This window comes from Nyctibius grandis, chromosome 6, assembly GCF_013368605.1.
Source record: "Nyctibius grandis isolate bNycGra1 chromosome 6, bNycGra1.pri, whole genome shotgun sequence".
Taxonomy (NCBI): domain Eukaryota; kingdom Metazoa; phylum Chordata; class Aves; order Nyctibiiformes; family Nyctibiidae; genus Nyctibius; species Nyctibius grandis.
In genome coordinates this window covers 37,669,464-37,689,832 of record NC_090663.1, presented here as the reverse complement: position 1 = coordinate 37,689,832, position 20,369 = coordinate 37,669,464, and the positions used below count along the sequence as shown (strand labels likewise).

At 40.3% G+C, this 20,369-nt stretch overlaps 1 protein-coding gene across 1 annotated transcript in view; it reads left to right on the top strand.

Moving 5' to 3' along the window:
* The first annotated feature begins 3,996 nt into the window (after positions 1-3,996).
* Positions 3,997-20,369, top strand: part of FAM149A (family with sequence similarity 149 member A) — a 33,660-nt gene continuing 17,287 nt past the window's right edge. The window contains exon 1 of the mRNA XM_068403880.1: positions 3,997-4,301. Coding sequence (XP_068259981.1) covers positions 3,997-4,301 — 305 coding nt within the window. The remainder of the gene's footprint in view (positions 4,302-20,369) is intronic.

Below are 20,369 nucleotides of genomic sequence, written 5' to 3'. Positions count from 1 at the left end.
AGTAACATGGAAAATTATTTCTGTAGTTGAAACCAAGAAACATAGTGGAGTTTCAAAGCGAGTTTTAAAATCTTTGTTTTAAGAGAAAGCCACAGAAAGAAACTTGACCCTGTGAGCAACCTGTTCAGAACACGCAGTGAAGGATTGCTTATGCCTTCTGGGTAGGGCTAGTACTGGTGACTATCAAAAACAGATTTTCAGGCTCATGAGTCAACTGATGTAATCAATGTGGTATGATTAAAAAAAATAATTTACTCTTCCCTACTGAAATTCAGTGAGCTGTCAGAAGGACATTTATACTGAGACATGTCACCTTGATTCTTTAAATGCACATAAAAATATATGCAGGCCATTAAACAGAACTTGAAATCAATGTTAAACATGGCCAAGGCACAGCTGGTGCACCTGTATAAAATGAGTAAAGGCATAGATATTTCTGTAGCATAACCAGAAAATGACTTTGTGGGGGAGGTGGTGCTACTGTAATTTCATTACTGAAATCTTTGTTACTGGTGAAACAACAATATAAAATAACCCCCAAAAAGAAATAGTTTTAAACCGTACCAGAAATGCTACTGTGACTACAGTTACAGGTGGAGTGGGAGAAAAACTTCCAAAGTAGATTAATTTCAAATTTGTTGTTTCCTTTTTCTTTATGATTGTATATAGTTTTGCCTTTGATAGCTAAAAAGAAAATTTTAAAGAAATCAGAATTCTACAGTTTAATTTCTTATATATTAATCTAGTTTGTTTTTTCCTTAACATACTTTACAGAAACAGGGGCTAGTTGGCAATTGCCAGAGCATTAAGGTTCAAACATATGGGCTAGTAGCTTGGTCTGGAGAGAGCTGAGAACCAGCAAAGTGTGCTCTGAAAGGATGTTCGTAATGTTTGAGACTGGTTGCAATTTTATGGAGTGTTTGAGCACAATTTATTGTAAAGTGGACACTAGACAGTCATTTGTATGTTTTTGTTAATATTTAATTGCTGCTCAAGGACCTTATAAAACATTGTCAGTTTTTAGTAGGTGTGTGATCCTTTAATAGTTCATGAATATTTTTAAATTGCTTTTTTCCCCTAGCATTTCCCTCATCTATTTCAATATCACCGTTACTCCAAGAATGCTGTTTTACTGCTTTAGAAAACACCTTTCAGATAGTTCAATACTTAACATTTTAAGGAGCTTTTCTCATGATTTGTTATATGTATAGATGAAAAATGTTGGTTTTTAATAGGTTTGTATGTCCCATGATGATAAAAAATGTAAATGAGAAAAATAATTAATGAAATAGATTTCGAATGCACCAGAAGAGTGAAGTGGGTGTAGGCTCTCTTCACTTGCTCAGGAAGTCCTGAGTGAAAACAAAAAAGGCTTTGTTTACAGCTGAAGTGATAGATGATGATTCCCTAATTACAGTAATAGGATTATCCCCATTGTGATGCTTTCATCTCATCTTTCTGACCTTTTCAGGGGAAGTGACAAGAAGTGACAAATTCTTTCTTTGTGCTTAGGCCATGAAAGTTGAGGAGGCAAGTCAGTAAGGATGGGGTGCCAGGTATGCACCATGTCAATCGTTGTTGCTCTTATTTAAAGACTAACATGTGAAAGGGTTCCTGTGTTTCCTAAATCTTTAATGACACACAGTAGCAGAATTTCTCATTCCACATCGATATAAATTGTTTAGAAAATGTTAGCTGTTCACATGGATATTAAAAATGACATAAAGATGCAGAGAATGCATGGAGAAATGCCGAGGTGAAATGTGATACAAGAGGTCAGAATAGATGCTCAAACAGTCCTTTTTGGCCCTTAAACCCTGACAAATGACAGTGTGTCTAAATTCTATAAGCTGCTGCTTCTTACTACAAATGCCCCCAAAATTGGTCTCAGAACATTGAGAAAATGAGTTATGGATGGTTAGTTTTGTAAAATAGCTAAGAATACAAACTAAAAGTACTTGCTGATGAGTGAAAATAATTTTAAATGATAAAAATATGGTGAATCATTCTAAACCATTATTTTAGTACCTACATTCAGTTTAAAATAATTTACAACAGAAAAAGACATTATAAAGGCTCACAATGGGAATTAGACTAATGTTAAAAAAAAAGCACAAAAGCGATAAGCACAGGGCTAATGGTAATCGTCACTTTTACTTGACATAAAATTTTCAAATAAATTTTCCCTGTTTGTCTGAAAGTTACCTACTTCTGCTCTGCTCCTGTACATTTGTTTGACAATATTATTGAGAGTAAATAAATGGGCTTACCATGGCAAAGAGTTGTAAGTGCTTTCAGGATTAACAGTCTGTATCTGAGATGAGTAGTTTCTTTGCAGTGGGCAGCATCAGACTATATTATGCTGATTTGCCGAGGACTTGGATACCAAATAACTTAAAAATAGTTCCAAACTTGTAGTGTCAAAGATAGTACCTAGAACTAAAGAGGAATCATCTGTGTTGAAAGCAGAATATCTGAAGGACTTGAGCGAGTCAAATGCTCAAGTCTGTAGATTTGTGGTGGAACCTGACTGTTTCTGTAGTTCTTGAATGACACATTACAGACAGTGATGTTCATAATAGGTTCTATTCCAGGTCTTCATGCAGGGTTGCTTCGAGGCTGCAGCCGAGATAAAAATACTACACACCAACATGCTCAATTATGCTACTTTCACTGTGGCTCAGTCAAGGCTTTTTGGCATCGTGAGGAATAAACACAGATTGTGCTACTGTTAGGTTTATGTGGGCCTATTCCATAAGGTTTGGTCAGAACATGCTTATTTCAGTTTGTAAGAAAAAAGGCCAAGAATATCCTAAATTCAAATCTCAGTCGTACTTGGTGTCGCATGTGCCCCACCCTGCCAGCTCATAGCACTCCTTGATGTGCTAGGAAGACAAGGCAGGGATAAAATTCCCCACTATGTATCCTTGGTTGTCATCTAGCAGCTGCCAGCTTTAAGTTGATAGTGCAACTAGTTGCTTGATGTATGATCCTGGGCTTATACGTATAAAGGAACTGTACTATCTTTCAGCCTGTGCTGTTCTTATGGACTCTGCCAAGGGCCATGCCACCTGCCATATTCTGAGTTGACACAATGTTTGCCATGACATTATACCAGCCATTACAGCGTCCCCAAACTGCTGCTGGCATGACCACTCTTCTCTCCGTCCATTCAGACAACCCTATGTTGCAAAGCTAGCTCAGTATCTGCCCCGGCCCCGACTCGTGTGCCTCCAACTGCCTGGTATTTATAGCAAAAGAGAGAAAGTTCTTTGATTCTGACACCCTCTATTGCTCTCCAAGCTGCCTGGGATTGTTGGTAGCACACAATCATAGAATTGTCTTGGTTGGAAAGGGCCTTTAAGATCATCAAGTCCAACCATTAACCTAACACTGCCAAATCCACCACTAAACCATGTCCCTAAGCACCACATCTACTCATCCTTTAAATAGCTCCAGGGACGGTGACTCCACCACTTCCCTGCGCAGCCTGTTCCAATGCTTGATAACCCTTTCCGTGAAGAATTTTTTTCCTAACATCCAATCGCGGGCTGTTGCTCCTTGCAGCTTCCTTTCTGCGGTTGTCTGACATGGTGTAAGGCGGTGTGCTGGGTTGGATCTATCTCGCTCCCCGTTTCTGTCAAACCCTTCCTGCGCACAAACGTGTGCTCTGCACGGAGGAAGGGTGGGAAGCGCGGCCTTGCGACCCCGGCAGATGGGGTTGGTTTCTGCCCCTTAATATTAGGGGGGATGTGAATTAAAGGGAAAATGCCACGCTTTATTTCCTTAACTCTCAGGCTGCAACAGGTTGCTGCCCTACGCTTCCGTATGACTCGGGTGCGTAGGCTGACGGGCACTGGCAGCCTTGTCGCAGCCCGGCGGCGGGGTTTGTTTGGCCTAGCAACGCCCGCGGGGCCGGGCAGCCCCCGCCGGGAGCGCCGCCGGCCGCCTCCGCCCGGGCCCGCGGGGGCGGGAAGGGGCCGCCGCCCCGCCGCCATGAAGGTGGCGGCGCTGGACCTGGGCGCCCTCCTGGCCAAGCTGCGCCGTGCCCCCGCCGCGCCCGGCCCCCGCGCCCCGCCGCCCGCCAGCCCGCGCCCCCCGTCCGGTGGGGGTTGCGCCCCGGGCAGGGAAGTGCCTCCGAGGGGAGCGGGCGGCCGCCCCCCGCGCCCGGGAGCCGCCGCGGCGGACAGGGAGCCTGGGGGGCGGACGGGCGCCAAGGCCCTGCTCATCACTCTGCCCGACATCGGGGAGGAGGCGGCGGTGGAGAGCGGCGGCGAGGAGGAGGCAGCCGGCAGCCCCGCGTGAGTGCGCGCCCCCTAAAACCTGGGGGGCCGGGGGAGTCGGGGGTGTGCGCCCCTCTGTCTTCTGGGGTTCCCCCACCCAGCCTTTCCGCCTGTGCATGTCCTGAGACCATCTCTCCACGCTGGAGTTTCCCTCCCCCGGGGGTATTCTGGGGGTAGGAAAGAGCACCTCCAAGAGCAGGGAGAGGGGCCGAGGTCCGGGGGGAGCGCAGGGGGTGCTGAGCTCGAGTAGGGACCGTAGAGGTACCGCATGCAGGTGTGTGGGTTGTAGCAACGTCTGTCCCGAAGTTGTAGCTGTGCATCAAACCACACGTTTCAGTCACTGCCTTGTAAAAATCTAACGTTCCAATAACAGGTATGAAACTTTGGATGCTTCTGTGTCTAATCTTCAAGCTACACCTTGAAAATGTTTAGGTTTTGCTCAAAAGAAGCCTGTTAAGTGTGTGTGGTGTAGGATTCAGTTGGTGATATTTTGCTAAAGCAAAGGTATAGTGAAGCAGAAAGTGGTTTCTTAGCACATGTAAAGCAGGAGAACTTACTTAAGTCAGTAATAGTTGTATTACTGTATTGGTAGAGTATTTTGTACTCTTACAAAAAAAAAGGCTACTGTATATATTACATGAACATCTATAATTGCTGCCTCTGTAATACTAAACTATGTTAGTTTTTGTTATTACTGATAATCAGAAAAACATTAATATTTTGTCAGGTGTCAATAGGGATGAATATATTTTGGAAAGTTAAGTTTTTAACTCTTCAGGACTGAACTCTTTAGTATGCTGTTAAACTTTAAGATGGATTTTAGAACCTCTGCTTTTATTTGGGTTTCTGTGTAGCATAATTTTAAATGAAAGTACTCTGGCTTTCTGAATCTGTCTCTAATTCTTCCCTGGCAGAGAAATTGTTCTTATTCCCCAGCGTCCACGGGCATTAGAGTAGGTATGTTAGAAGGTAGCACTTATTTAGAATCAGTTTATGGGTTTGATGTCTGTGATCTGTTTTTTGATTGGGCTAATAGTGTTTGCTTCTGTAAGCTTTAGTAGCAACAATGTCTTGAAAGTCACTGCTTGCTCTGTTTTGGAAGGAAAAAAAAGTGTTTTTCTTTTACGGATGTTTAAACTGGTCTGCTGATTTCATGGAGTGTCTCTAGTTCTTGTGTTGCAAGGTATAGTAATCATTCATTCATCTTTTAATTTGTCTGCTTCTTGTATGATTTTGTAAACCTTGACAAGCATATCATCTCTTAGCCTTCTTCAAGAGTCCCAGCCTTTTTAGCCTTCCTTCTGAAGGTGGTTCTCTATTCCCTTAATCATGTGTGTAGCCCTGCTCTTACTCCAGTATGTCCTTCTTGAGCTGCAAAGACAAGAACTGCACAGAGTATTCTGCTTGTGGACACAATAAGGTTTTACATAGCAAAGCGATGCTGTCCATTTCTGTCTCAGTATCCTTCCTGATGTGGACCAGTGTTTTGTCGGTGGCTTTGGTTGTCACTGTAAATTGAGTCTGTGGTGACTCCAGGATTGCTTTCTGAACTGTAACTGCCAGTCCTAATGTCAGCATCATGTAAAGGTGCTTTAGATTTTTTTTTTCCTGGATAACTATTGACAATACATACTTGTAAATACATACTTTTATCTAGATATTTATAAAATTATTTTAGCAAATAGTAAATGAGTTGAAATATTATAATTGCCAGATAACTAAGCTATGGAACACTGTGAGAATAATACAAGTAGGAACACAAACCCTGCCTGATGTGCTTTTACTTCACCCTACTCCCATCTAATGCATTTGGTTTTGTTTCGGAATAAATTGTAAGCTCTTTCAGGCTTAAACTTTTTCTGCTTGTGTGTAGAATTGTAGCCTTTATGGAATAGGGAGGTTAATCTGGTTTGAAGTGTATTTACAGAGTTCTGTTGAGAAGGTATTTGATGCTTTATGTAAGCAATACCAGAACCAAATTGGTGTTGCTTGCCTATAATTTCCCACTAGTTGTTTCTTTTTTTAGTACCAAAAGTAAAGCCAAGTATGATGCTGTATGAGCCGGTTTTCCTGTTGAAGTGCCGATGACTTTTACCATTAAAAAAAAAAATAAAAGGATGAAATTCACTCTTAAGACAAACTAATTGGTTGTATTGGGATGAGGAGTAAACTGTATTACATTAAAACTGGTTGTGTGCAGCAAAATGCTTATTTTGGCTTGCTATTGAAACACTAACTGATATCCCCTAATTATCCCCTAACTGTTATACTTTTGTATGCCTGGTGGCATTTCAAATATTTTATTCATAGCAGTCAACCTTATTCTGATAAGGTATTGTCTGTCTTCAAAAAAACAAAACCAAACCAGAAAGATGTAGAGGAAGGAATAAGATACATCACTTTGACAAGGAAAGTCTATACCTCCACATTAGCATTTTTTAATTAGATGGTTCCACTTAAGCTTTTAGAAGCAGTATCTTAATTAAATATTGATGACTTTAGTATTCCGTGCCTAGAGTTCAGATTTGAATCTGTGAATTACAGAATACAATATTATATTATTGATAGTTACACATAGGAAGCTTTTGTTTACCCAAACGAAGTTCCTCTGTGACAAGTTTTATTGCTGTTTAAAATGTTTTAGAAGACAATGTCAATGGCCAGTGTATTTTCATTAATAGCAGTTTAACTAGGAGTAATTGGTTAGTAAATGAAAGGATCCATTTTATGTTTTGATAGCTATCAAAATACACTGAGAGCGCAAAATAGTGAAAATCTGGCACTGATTTCTTCCTGTCTTTCCCAGGTACTCTGAATTTTCTGAGCTCTGCAACTACCAACAACTGGTCCTAATACTGTGTAGGGCTAAATTATAGCAGTACTTTGTAAGATTTTACAATACTGTTTATATACATAGTGATTTCATATCCTTGTAATCAAATTGAAGGACTGGTAATGAATAAATGTCTTTTTCTTCAAATGGAGAAAAAAATCCACTTTCGCTACTGTTGTGTGAAAAAATATATTCTGCTGTATAAGATCATGAAATTCCTTGGGAGGATAAGAAGATGCCTTATGCTACACTTACCGCAATATGCTGATGACACCAAAATACAGAGATTTCTTTTTTTAAGAAACATTATTATTGCTATCCTAACATGTTGCAATAACTAGAGGGGATAACAGCCCTTAGCTGATCTAAAGGTAAATTGGCAAGGCTTATGTTGATCATGAGTGGGTAACATTTTGTAGAAATTAATTTCGTTGCTCCCCATTTTCAGGATAGTTCTAACACACAGAAAACGTGTTTGTGAACACGGTACAAGAAGGGTATCTTTATCTGTGATGTGAAAATGTAACTGTCTGCTGCCACCTTTTATTTCTCAGTAGCTCAAGCTTTGGCCTTCAATATGATGAACTTTGAAAATGTGGTTATAAGTAACTTGATGAGCTTCAGAAGAGGATGGAAACTCGGATTCCCTGTCTCCTGTTTTAACCACTAAAAGCAATAGATCTCTTTCACGCTGTAATGCATACTAACCCGGCTAGAGCATTGCAGTGTTACTTGGCTGCTCATTTCCATTGTTGTACTGATCTAGAAGAGTAAATGTAATAATGTGGTATTTTGCTGTGGTCTATTTTTTTCACTGCAAATAAGTGTAAAAGAGCTGAGAGGTAGATTTTAATTTTACACGGTACTATGGAAGTCAATATTCCTCTAGATGGACTGAACTAAAAATTCAAGATTCCTAACATTTTATAATATTATATGTAACATAAGGTTTTTGGTAAAGTCTTGTGAAGTTTCCAGCAAGTAGCTAATCACCTAGAGAATAAATATCAAAAAAAAAAGCTAAAAACAAAGAATCCCAATTTTCCTCAAAGTGCTTTGACTGCTTTCAGATGCTATGAACTTATTCTTGTGTACCTTTAATATTAGTCTGTGTTGTTTATAGGAAACTAAGGTGGTATGTTTACAACCAGGCATTTTATTTCTGACGCAGTGCTTGGTGAGCAGGATCACTAGCGTTAGCCATGGAAAGAAGAGGAAGCGCCCTGGACCCATGTTGTTACACTTCACTGTGCTTGTGAATTCCTCTAAGATCTTGTGAGTTGAAGGGCTAGAAATGCTTTCTACTTTATGAAGTCAGTAATTTTTTTTTTAATTATTGCTCGTCACTATAGAGTTCAGCGTGCAGTTGTTTGTGGGGTTACACTACTTAGTTTTGCTTTGGCCCATAGTGGCACCAGATCAGTATTTTTTTCCCCCCAGTATTTCTGATAAGGTAGAAGATTCTTGGATCGTGCAGTAGTTTGTTGGAAGTCCATCGTCTTTTCAGTGGTGAAATCGCTCCTACCAGCTTGATCAAGTTCTAAAGGAATTAGACATTTCTTGTCTTCACAAAATACTGAACTTGGGACTGAATGAACCAGTCTTTTCTAGCTGTTGTCTGAATCGTGTTGGAAAATTTTTGAAGCAGTGTGTATGTGTACTTGTGCGTATGTGTACATGTACACTGTATGGACAGTAGGGGTGGGAATTTCTGTGCTTTGGCTCCTTCACTTGAAAACACATCTGCATAATGTATACAAGTTGGCATACAGATTATTTTTACCAGATAATTTCTTCTGAAGAGGAAGTCTTAAGTAACTAATACAGGAAGCAATTGCTAAAAATACATTTTTTTTCTTACCACTGTATTTTTTACAAAAGCACATTCTAAATAGTTCTTAAAAGCTCTGGGACTGTGTGAGGATTAACATGTAAAGCTTTTTAGCGTTTTTGCTAAAAATATATATATATACATGCTTTATACTTCATTCAGGGAGTTTGGAATGCTTTTATTCTATAAGCTGTAAGGGATAAATCCTAAATAGTATGCTTTGAATGGTGCAATGAGGTATCTTGCAATGAGACAGTTTAACAACCTCTGAGAATATTGTTAACAGTGTTTCCATCCAGACAGAAATCTTCATAGTGAGGCACGATGAAACACAGTGTTCAGTTGTATGGTCAGCAAATAACTGTCCATTGGTAAATAAAACAGAGGCACATATAGAACTGTTTCACAATTTTAGTAGATTAAAAATATAGGATTACATATGTCAAGGTTGAACAAGTTCTACCTCAATAACCTATACTTGTCACTCACTAAAATGTGTCCCATCTACCTAAGCAGTGCAGAAGTAAAACATTAAATAACGCATAGCTGCTGAGGTGGGGTACGAGCAAGCCATGTGTACAGTGTTAGAGACTACATGTTTAGAGTTCAACATATATTTACAAAGTATGTCTGGTTTGTAACCAAAGACGACACATTCTGGTAAAAATATTTAATGTGACCAATTGCTCAAAGTCATACTGTTTGACTTTTAATATTTTTAATGACATGACTGTGTTCCAACTCTTTACAAAGATCATACTGGGAACTTCAATTTTCTTCACCAAAATGTAAATTCCTGGGGATTGTTTATTGCAGGTTATTATGCTACGAAGGGTAATATAGAACTAAAACATGACACAAAGAACTCAAACCTTTTGTCTTGCTTTCTATTTTTCAACCTATTTCTAGTGGCTTTCATGTTCTCTCCATTGAACATGACACAAAGAACTCAAACCTTTTGTCTTGCTTTCTATTTTTCAACCTATTTCTAGTGGCTTTCATGTTCTCTCCATTGTTTTCATCTCCTTTTCATGTTATTCCCCCTCTTCCTCCTGCTCATTGCCTATCACAACACTTTCTGAATGAGTGATAGTTTTTACATCCTTACTTTTCCTGCTCCTGACTAGGTGGGCTGAACTCCTAATAGTTCTCAAAATACATCCTCTTTTGGCCATGTAGATTCTTCTAAATAGATTGGTTACTCCGTTTCTGTCTACTACCTAAAACCATCTTCTTATCTCAACAGAGAGACCAGAGGTTTTAATGCATTGTTCAACACTTTAATTTAATTTTGGTTTCTTTATTATCTTTCTATAACTTGAAATTAAAGTGTACATCATTTCCCCTGCACCCCAGCATTGAAAAGAAATGCCTTTGTCTGTTGACCTATGTATGGACGCACAGCTTGAACGCTGCTGTGCATGTTTGTTCAGGTCATAGGTGCTAATGTGAGATGAAAGCTGGTTAGCTGCTGGGTGATGTAGTGGCATCATGTCCCACAGGCTGCAGACAGTGAGGAACAGAGGATTAGCATGGTGACTCGATGGCTCTTAATAATCAGAAAGTGTCAGGGTGCATGAGGGGTTTCTCACAGATGTGCAGCAGATTACCTGACTGAACACTGCCCATCGTCAGCGTGTGATCCCTCTGCTCTGGCTGATACACCTCTATTTCAGCATATTTACATAGTGAACACTTCTGCTTTAAAATGTGTGAAATATGCTCTTTAATGCCTCCTGATATGAAAGAAAATTGAAATAAGGACATGCTGCTCTGGGAACTTACTGGAAGATTGATTAGTACTTGAGATAAGTACTGGAAGAGACGTGTACACAGTACTGGCAGCATTTCAGTTGTATCCTTTTGTTACCAACAGCTACAGAACTGGAGGGAGAGGCTTCTGCAGTGTAATATTTTGGCAGAGTATTGGAGCACTTGCTGAAGTTTGATACTGAGTGTTATTGGCAACCTAGCAGATGAAATAGTGTATCGAACATTATCTGGTAGTTTCAGTGAACAAAAGTGAAAGCACAGCTCTCATCATGTGAAAAGCAGACTAGATGCAGTGGCGAGATATATATATATATATATATATATATGTATTTTTAAACATTATAAACTCAATGTCTTGACCTCATTGCAAAATTTTGTAAGGCATTTAAAACAGAGACTTAAACTTCACTTCTTTGCATGAAATTAAAGTTGTTCTGATCTCTTTGATGTTATGCTGATGAAAGAAGTCTGTTACGAAAAGATATTAACTGAATTTGAAATGTACATCAGTAACAAGAATATAAAGGGAAAGTCTTGTGGACCACTTCCAAGTGTTTTGTTAGGGTGCTGCTCCCTCCTTGTCTGTTCACAGACACTTGATCCTGCAGCAGTAAATGCCTCCTATCAGATCCAAAGAAATAAAATACCTTCTCTAAGACACTAATTAGCATTCTTTATTATTGCAGTTAATTAAGATGATAGTATTTTTCTTAATGTTAACTCATAATTTATATTAAAAAGTCAGATTTACTTCTATAAATAGAAGAGGTGCTTAATATGCATATCTTGTTCTCAGAAACTGTTTATATTTCCTAGAACCAAGTATTATAGTTGTGTTTCCATTTTCACAGTGAACCAAGATTAGAAATAGAGAAAAAAATATATAGAATAGTCAGCAAGTTCATTCCATCTTAAAAGCTTTATAATTTTGAAATATATGCAAAATTTGTAGAAGAATAAATTTACTATGTACATATAGTTTAAAGAACTAAGCCTAACTTTAAAATTGGAACAGTTTATTGTTCCTCTGTCTTGTAAAGATAGGAGCAGAACTCAACACAGGTCCTGGCTGCAAAAGCCTTAAGTCTATTTCAGGATTCAATATGAAAACACCTAATATTAGGCATCGCACTTCAGTCTGTGTAGTACAAATATCCACCTAGGATGCTGTGTTGTATGTACAGGGTATTATTCTTAGAATCATAGAATACCTCAAGTTGGAAGGGACCCATAAGGATCATCAAGTCCAACTCCCTGCTCCTTGCAGGACTACCTAAAACTAAAACATATGACTAAGAGCATCATCCAGATGCTCCTTGAACTCTGATAGGCTTGGTGCCGTGACCACTTCCCTGGGTAGCCCATTCCACCGACCTGTGACTGACCACCCTCTCAGTGAAGAACCTTTTCCTAATGTCTGATCTGAACTTCCCCTGACACAGCTTCATACCATTTCCACGTGTCCTATCGTTGGTCACCAGAGAGAGGAGATCAGCACTTCCCCCTCCACTGCCTGCCTTGAGGAAGTTGTAGGCTGCGATGAGGTCACCCCTCAGCCTTCTCTTCTCCAAGCTGAACAAACCAAGTGACTTCAGCTGCTCCTCATAAGTCTTGCCCTCGAGGCCTTTCACCATCTTGGTCGCCCTCCTCTGGACACAGTCTGATAGTTTGATGTCCTTATATTGAGGCACCCAAAACTGCACACAGTACTTGAGGTGGAGCTTCACCAGTGCAGTGTAGAATCTTATTTGTGTATTAAAAATTATGGCCTGTGTATTAAAAATAAGTTTTTCCCTTATATCCACCTCTTTAGAAGTAGCCCTGAAGATGCAGGAGGATACTATATATGCACTGCTATATGTGTTGTCAGTGGTTTAAAAGAAAGTTATGTGCACTTATTTTTGATTTTTTCTTCCCTCCAGATGCAATATCAAGTGGAAACCTTAACCCTAAGGTGAAGCAGGTCTTGGGTAAAAGAGGTGATTTTGAGTGCAGCTAGTGAATGCTGTGTGCAGAAGGCTGCCACAGAGGACTAACAAGCTGCAGATGGTGATGTAGGGAAGCACTGAGGATTCAGGTTCTGAGATGACGTGTTGCTACTTGGAGGCAAAGAGGAGTGGTCATTCTGAGATGCAGTGGGCTCTTCTGCTGGCCAAGATTTTTTTCTTTCCTCTAGTCATGATGCAATTGTTTCCCAAAACTGAGATATAAAATCAAATCATAGCCTTCTTGGAGGCCATTTGCCTACATAGACCATAGTCATTGCAGTGTTATAATGAGATAATGAGGATGTGTATCGATCAGCTGCATTGCACTGATGAGCAATGATATTCCTTTGGCAAAGTCTTTCAAGATTACCTCCTCTGTGGAGCTGAAGGCAGTGTATTCTAAAGCTATCTTCTTTTAGAACCAAGTGTGTTTTTTATGATTATTTAGGAACAGATTTTTAGCTACATATGAAGAACTTTACACTGGGGCAAATTACGTTAATTTGGTCAGATCGAAAAGATTGTCACCTGAAAACTCACTAACAGTTCAACTGTATGAACACTTCCAGGGTAATCTAATCATCAAAATACTAGTAACACATATATAGATTCAAAGATAGTAAGTGCCATTTCTGAAAACTGAAGGGCCCAATCAGGTGGTATGATAAAAGGCTAACAGTAGAAAAACTGTGACAAAGGTTCTTATTTTCAAACTTCAGGTGAAGTCAATACTTCCTTGAACAATGAGCAAGATGACTGAAAGCACTGAAATGCTTTTGACAATGCTCATTGATAGGTAAGAGAGCAAAATGAAAATCATCTCTGGGTCTGGAGTGACACTCATCAACAAAGATGTGTCCTATCATTTTTTTGCGTGTATCTTTGCTACCTGTCAAGTCTGCTACACAGCTTCTGGCATGTTCAGTAATGCTAATGATAAAGATGTGTTGCTGGAAGCTTAGATGGTAAATATTTACTATACCTCCTACCATGGCAGACTTCTTTTTCCCTTATTGAGCCGTGTCATGTCTAAGCAAACAGGTAAACCCGATATTATAGCTGTCTTAAAATTCTGCCGAAGGCTAGATGAAAGACCTATTAAATTTCTCATAATTCTGCTTCATTTACTGTGCAACTACTAGGGTTACCTCAGCTAAACTATTTGAGAGATGACTTTTCAAGATATACCACAATTTTCTTAACTTGGAGAAAGCTGAAGAATTAGGGATTGTAAGCAGGAACAAGTATTGTTGTCATCTACCTTGATTTCCTTTGTGTTGCCGCAATAAGTAAGTAAAGGCTGAGCCAAACTGAGTGCTTTCGACAGTTGTAAAAGTCACTGGATCTGTCTCGTAAAAGGTCCAGACTGCTGAAGGAAGAATTCAGTGCTGTTGTATTAACCATATGTAAGTATGCTCAGCCCTGAGCACAGTTGCTACAGCAGAGTCTTCAGACACACCTCCTCTAGGATCTGCCAATGACGTTCAGTACTATCTGTCAAACGTGGCAGTTTGTGGTCATTGAAGTTGTTACAAGAGGGTGAAAGTGCTCTTATCTTCTTAAAGGTCCTCCTAGTCTGTTTGAAAAAAACAAGTAAATAAACATCTGTCTTGTCAGGCAGGACAGGGAGAATGTACCATGGTTGACTGCAACCATGTTGGACGGATGACTACCTCACCTAGAGGGAAGAGGGTGTGTGTCTGTCCTATGAGCTTTGTACTTTCTGTGGTATAAATGTTTAACTACAGTGCTCCATTGCATGCCTGGAATATTGTTTGTAATTTGTGCAGAAAGCAGCTGGGGGACATGTGGAAGGGCCCTTTTGTGCAGTGATGATAACTCAGTGTCATTTGTAATGAGGTTTGTATGTTCTGCTCTGTGAACAAGATAGTGACCAGGAGTGGTCTGTGCACTTCCATGAAACTGCTGCTGAAAGGTGGGCACAGTGTTGACAGTAACCATTCACAGAGGAGTATTTAAGCAGAGTGGATTTGTGGAGTAACAACTTCTGTTCACTTATATCACTTCAAAGAAGAATAAGAAATAGGCTCCCATGGTATTTGTCCCAAACCAGTGTAAGAAAGGATGGTGTGTTTTCAAAATCAATTTCTTCCCACAGATGTATACACTTATGCTAAAGAGAGCTTATATTTTGATTTTTTTTTTATAGTCTCACTCATATCAATGTTTTCTATAAATCTGTCATACAAATAATAGTTATCTCTTGGTTTTACAAACTTTTTTTTAGATTATATAAAGAAGATGGGAGATCTGAGAAAATGAATTCTCTTAGACAACAAGGCAGCAGCTTTATTAGAGATGAGGATATTATATGTCTTTGGCAACGGAGCAATGTGTAATAAATATTTTTATCGGAGGCTCTGGCTGCAAAATAAACTTTTACCCATCTGTTAGATCTCATGTGCATGTATGTAGATAGTAAAGTTAGTATTTTTTCTCTGTTCATTGACTTTTCTAAACTCTGGTTGAATGCCTTTTCACAGCTCCTTTTATAACACTCTCTAGTTCCAAATTAGGGTGGTGGACATAGTAGTAGTAATAATAATAATATACTCCTCCTCAATTAATTATCCATAAAATTGTCATTGCCTTGGTGGGAAAGAAGGGAGAAAGGGCTTGATTTAAAGTAAAACAGTTGCTATTGTGTTTTTTCCTATAATGTTTTTTTGTATAACTTGGTGGTAGGGTGTGAGGGGTGACCAGTGACGATTTCCTGCAGTTGCAATGACAAACAAGCCTTCCAACAAGCAAAAAGATTACACAAAATCTAACTCTTGGTCTCAGTCTTTACACTGAGCAAATGTAGGAAAAGGTGGGAGACGAGCTTAAGAGTGGATAAATGAAAATAGTGTATTAATAATGTATTTAGGGGAATAATAATCAAAACCTACCTTACATAATGCTGACCTCAAAGCTAGCAGTTTATGATTCAGGAATGAGATCTTGGCAGTGTCTTTGGCAGGTCTGTGAATGATTTTTCTCTGTGTACAGTGGTATCCAGAAAAAGAAATAAAATCTTGTTCCTCATCAGACACAGTGTGGAAAGCATCATTTTACCACACTGTGCTACATCTTGTGTGCTGTGTGCAGTTCTGGTTTCACATCTCAAGAAAGGCAGCTGGGATGTGTTGGGGGGAAATAACTACCTGCCTTCAGAAGAGAGATTATGAAGCCACTCACCAGTTTTGAGAAGAGGAGGCTCAGGATGTGGTTGCTACAGATGTGATGCTCACAGAACTGTGGATGTAGCGTGATGGACAACGAGGCTGAAAACCTATTACTCATGAGATGATGCAATACTAGAATTAGAGGGCATGCATGGAAAACTACTCTGAACAATTCAGGGGAAAACTTCTCTATTTTCTTTTTTTTTTTTTTTTTTTTTCTTTTTAACAGAGTGGGCAGTAACTTCTGGAATTTGTTGCAACAGGAGGTTGTAAAGGCAAATACTATCAGCAGGTATGGAAAGGTTTTCAAGAAAATGCTGGACAAGAAGTCCTAAATGGATGTGAAAGGACTGTGCAGGGATGTATTTCTTAACATCTGTTAACCCATTATAGTGGATACTGGTGGAGAAGGAGGAAATGTACTATAGATGATGGTCAGATTTATGTGCTTCCCTTAAATAGTATGTCCTATTGCTGCTGTCAGACAAAATATTGGAGTAAAGGGAGTATCACTTTGATCCAGTAGGATATTTGTTATGTTCTTGCATTACTTCGGTAACAATTACAGCTGGGAATGACCAAAATAAAAGGCTTTGTATGTGCATGTGAGCACACAGAGGTGGTGGAAGGAGCCAAAGGCCAAAATCTGTAAAACATGAGCTAAACCTTTCTAAAATATGAGATGTTTTACATCCCCTTCTTTTTAGAGGGGGAGAGATGAGGTGAAGGATGCCACACTACAGGGCTTCTGGAGCTTCTTCTGGAAGGCTTTCAAAGTCTGTTGTTTATTTCCATTTCAGCTTCTCTTCCTGACTTTGGAAGACACCTTTCTATCTAGCATTTCTGATTTTCTTCCTCTTTAATTACATTTCAAATTAGGTGCGAAAATAATCTGCTACTGATGACGTGATACATCCTGTCTCCCTTCAGAACTCTGACCTCACATACCACCTTCAAACTCTTTGTCTTTAAAATCCCATGCAGGGTAATGGCTTGTGCATTTTATGTCAGGTCTCCTCTTTCATATCCTCATCCTTTTTTTTTTTTTTTTCCCCCTCCAATTAATGTCAAAACATTTCCCCTTCCCTATTCATTATTTCTCTTGCCTTTGTGTTCTTCTAAGCCTGGAACTTCTCTCTTAAATTGCTGTTATGCATTCATATCAAGCCCTTCACGTGTGATGGGATATGCTTTTCTCGAGTTGTAGTGAGAAAGGAAACCTGAAGCTCTAATAATTTTTTTTAATTTAAGCTTTTTGTCCATACAGACTCACTTTTTCTTCTTATTTAATCTACTTTTCCTTGTATCTGATGCCCTCTTCTCTTCTTCTTTATGTAGATCAAAGGGCTTTCTTTACCTCTGTACAGCATTATGAGGTTGATGGTATAAACAATTCTATAGCACAGTTTGACTTTTAAGTGCAACTGTGAAACTTCTGTGCTTAGCTGACTTACTATATTTATCCCTTTTCGATCTAAGCAACTAGACAAATTTTGTGTGTTGCTTCAGGAAAGGGGGGAAAAGAATCAAATGTTTCTTGCAATGAATATATAAATGTAAGATGGACCAAATTTAAGACTGTTTTACTGCCCACAAGGCTCTACCCCTCCCATGCCCCTTTACAATAAACAAACACAAAACAAAGATCTTAAAATTTGACTGAAGACATATGTGGCTTCATTTGCTCAGGCCTTCTCTCTTCCTGTTTTGTGTTTTTACTTTGCTCTATTTCAGTCAAGATCCTTTCTTCACATCATTGAAACTCATGAGCAGCCTCATATTTTCCTTTGTTTTGACAGTGTTTTGTTTCAGAGACTATTATTTTCTCTTCTGTAAGGAAATGTAGTGACTTAGAGCAGTCTGAAGTAAACAGCATGCCCAACGGTTTAATTGAGGTTAATTCAGCCTAGCGTAGGATTATTTTTGTGCATTGGCTCTGTGCTGTGAGTGTTGTTTTTAAAGGAAACATATTACACGTGGTAGAAGCAGTTTAAACACACTTCATTGTTATGTGCTTATTTATTAATAAACTACTATTGGAAAGGACTGTCCTACAAGCTTTTGGGATTTAGGGAAAAGATCACAGGGTTTCATTCTTCTTTTTGCTTTCATTTGTCCGTACTGTGGATGTGCTGTTTTTCACTTTTTCAGCTAGAAAAGGCTGTCCCGCTGCTATGTTTGTGCTAATATATTCTCTGTCTGATGTCTTTTGTTGAAGTAACAGGCAGTGCTTCCTTCAACGTTTTGTACTTCTGGAGGTAACACAAAACTGGAGTTATGCCACTGTGGAAATGTATTTTTTTATGTTTTGAAGTGTAAGTTGTAAGGCATGTTGAAAGAGGAGGAAGCTGAGGTGGCCACAGCAGTCAGCTGCTGCACAGAGAATTGCCACAGATATCAGTCTTCCTCGTGGCAGTGATTTTGTAGGACAGTTAGGTAACATCCATAATCATTGCCCTTGACACAAAGATTAAAAAAATAAGTGATTGATAACTTTGTATCTGCATTTTTGCTTGCCATCCTCTGCTGCTTGCTTATGTGAACAAGAGAGGTCTGCAAATACGCATTGTCCCTGGACTGACAGCGTAAATCTCTGCTGCAAAGCTTGCCTGCTTGGACTTTATGTAGGGGTGTGTGGTCTTGGCCCTTTGTTAGGCAGTGTGTTGCCTTGCTTCTAATTTGGTCTAGAAAATTAGAAAAATAGAAAAAAAAATAGCAAAATACCCGTAAAGACTGTTTTTGTACATATGTGTGTAGGTCTTTAGGATGGAAGTGGCCAAAAGCTAGATGATAGGAAAATCCCTTTAGAGCCTGCATAGCGCTACAGCATTCAGTTCCCTTAGCTCAAAGCAGTGTTTCAGGATAAGTAGTTTGAAATAAGATGTAGAAAATCTTCAGAAGGTTTCAGAGAAATAAATTACTTCATGTTATAAATATTCTTGGAAGTGCAGTTCTAGTTCTTGGAGATTTACAGTGTTCTGTTTGTAGAAGTTGCATTCCACGAACATATGTATGTGCAGTGATTTAGAGTTAAAATTGCATTTTCTTAACCTGGACATAACTGGCTATTCTAGATCTACAGCTGCTTGTTGGATATGTGTAGCTTGACAAAGAACTATGGTCTTTATGTGTGTGTTTTGAGATTTCAGACAAACCTACTCTTATAGAAGGACAATAGCTAAGGTCAAGAAGAGCTGTTCTTTCGTAATGTTTTACTGGATCAGAAGAATGTGGAACTCTTTTTTTTTTTAAAAAAAAAAGCTATTTGGTGAGAATTCTTTAAATATCGGGAAAATTGCGTAGTCATTTTCCATACAACTTTCTTAGTGTGTACTATTTTCTTTGGTTATGAAACTTTAAATATCATATGAATGCTGCTCTTTGTTTTCCTGTAATGAGAGGCTTCATATGCTATACTTTTTCAGTCTTAATTTTCAGCATTTTTAATGTTGCCTTTCTTCTTTCCTGGTAAGAATACTTATTTGCTTGCTTATCAGCAGATGTACATCCTCTGAGAGACTGTCTGTGTAGACACCAGAATTTATATACTGTGGCTAGAGATGAATGGTCTAGTTTGAATCTGCAGCTGACAGCCTATACTCTGCCCTGTCACCCGTGCTCTAGGAGAGCAATGATTTGCACAGCGATAGTTCAGAGGGGAACTCAATTAATTAACAAGGAAAATTCTTACTCAATTGTCCAGCACCGCCTAAGTTTTTTAGCATCTATAAAGGCGAGGGAAACCCTCTCTGGGCAGAAAGGCCCGAAATTGAGCCTTTTTTGCTGCGTGTTCAGAGGCGAGAGGTGCGGGCGATGCGCACCTCTCCCGTTCAGGCCGAGGGCGTAGGGCCGCCTTGTTTTGCGGGCGCCCTTTTGGGTCGGGAGCCCCGGGGGAGGCCCAGCCCTTGCTCCCGGGGCGTGAGGGGACCCTCCGCGGAGCCCCCCCGGCGGTGCCCGCCCGCGGGGCGAGGGCAGGGCGGGCGCTGCCGGGCCTCCTCCTCGTCCCTCCGCTTCTCGTCGCCCTGCAGCAGCCAGGGGCGGTGCGAGGGGCCGCCCGGGGCCCCGCCGCGCCGCCGCCCTCCCTCCCTCGGCGCCCCCCATGCGAAGGGCGCGGGCCGCCGGCCGGCCGGGGGGCTGCTGCAGCGGCCGGGGGCTCCTCGTCGTGGGGTGAGTGTGGGCGGCAGGGCCGGGGTGCTGCGCCCCGCTTCTTGCCTGGTTGCGGGGGGCTGCAGTCTGCCGCAGGGGGTGGCCGGGGCCGGCTTGCTGGCCCTGCCGGGGCGGCTGGAGCACTGGCGGGCGTGGGCGGGCAGCGTTATCATTTTGTACCGTCATCGTTCAATGCCTGCAACTGCAGAGACTTCGGTCAGGGCTGGGGAGCAGTCGGGAGCTGGCTGCTGCGGTGCCTGGCGTTCGCTTGCCAGCGCCGGGAACCTGTGCTGTGGGTGTGCTGGGAGGGGTTTTTCATTTCTTTTT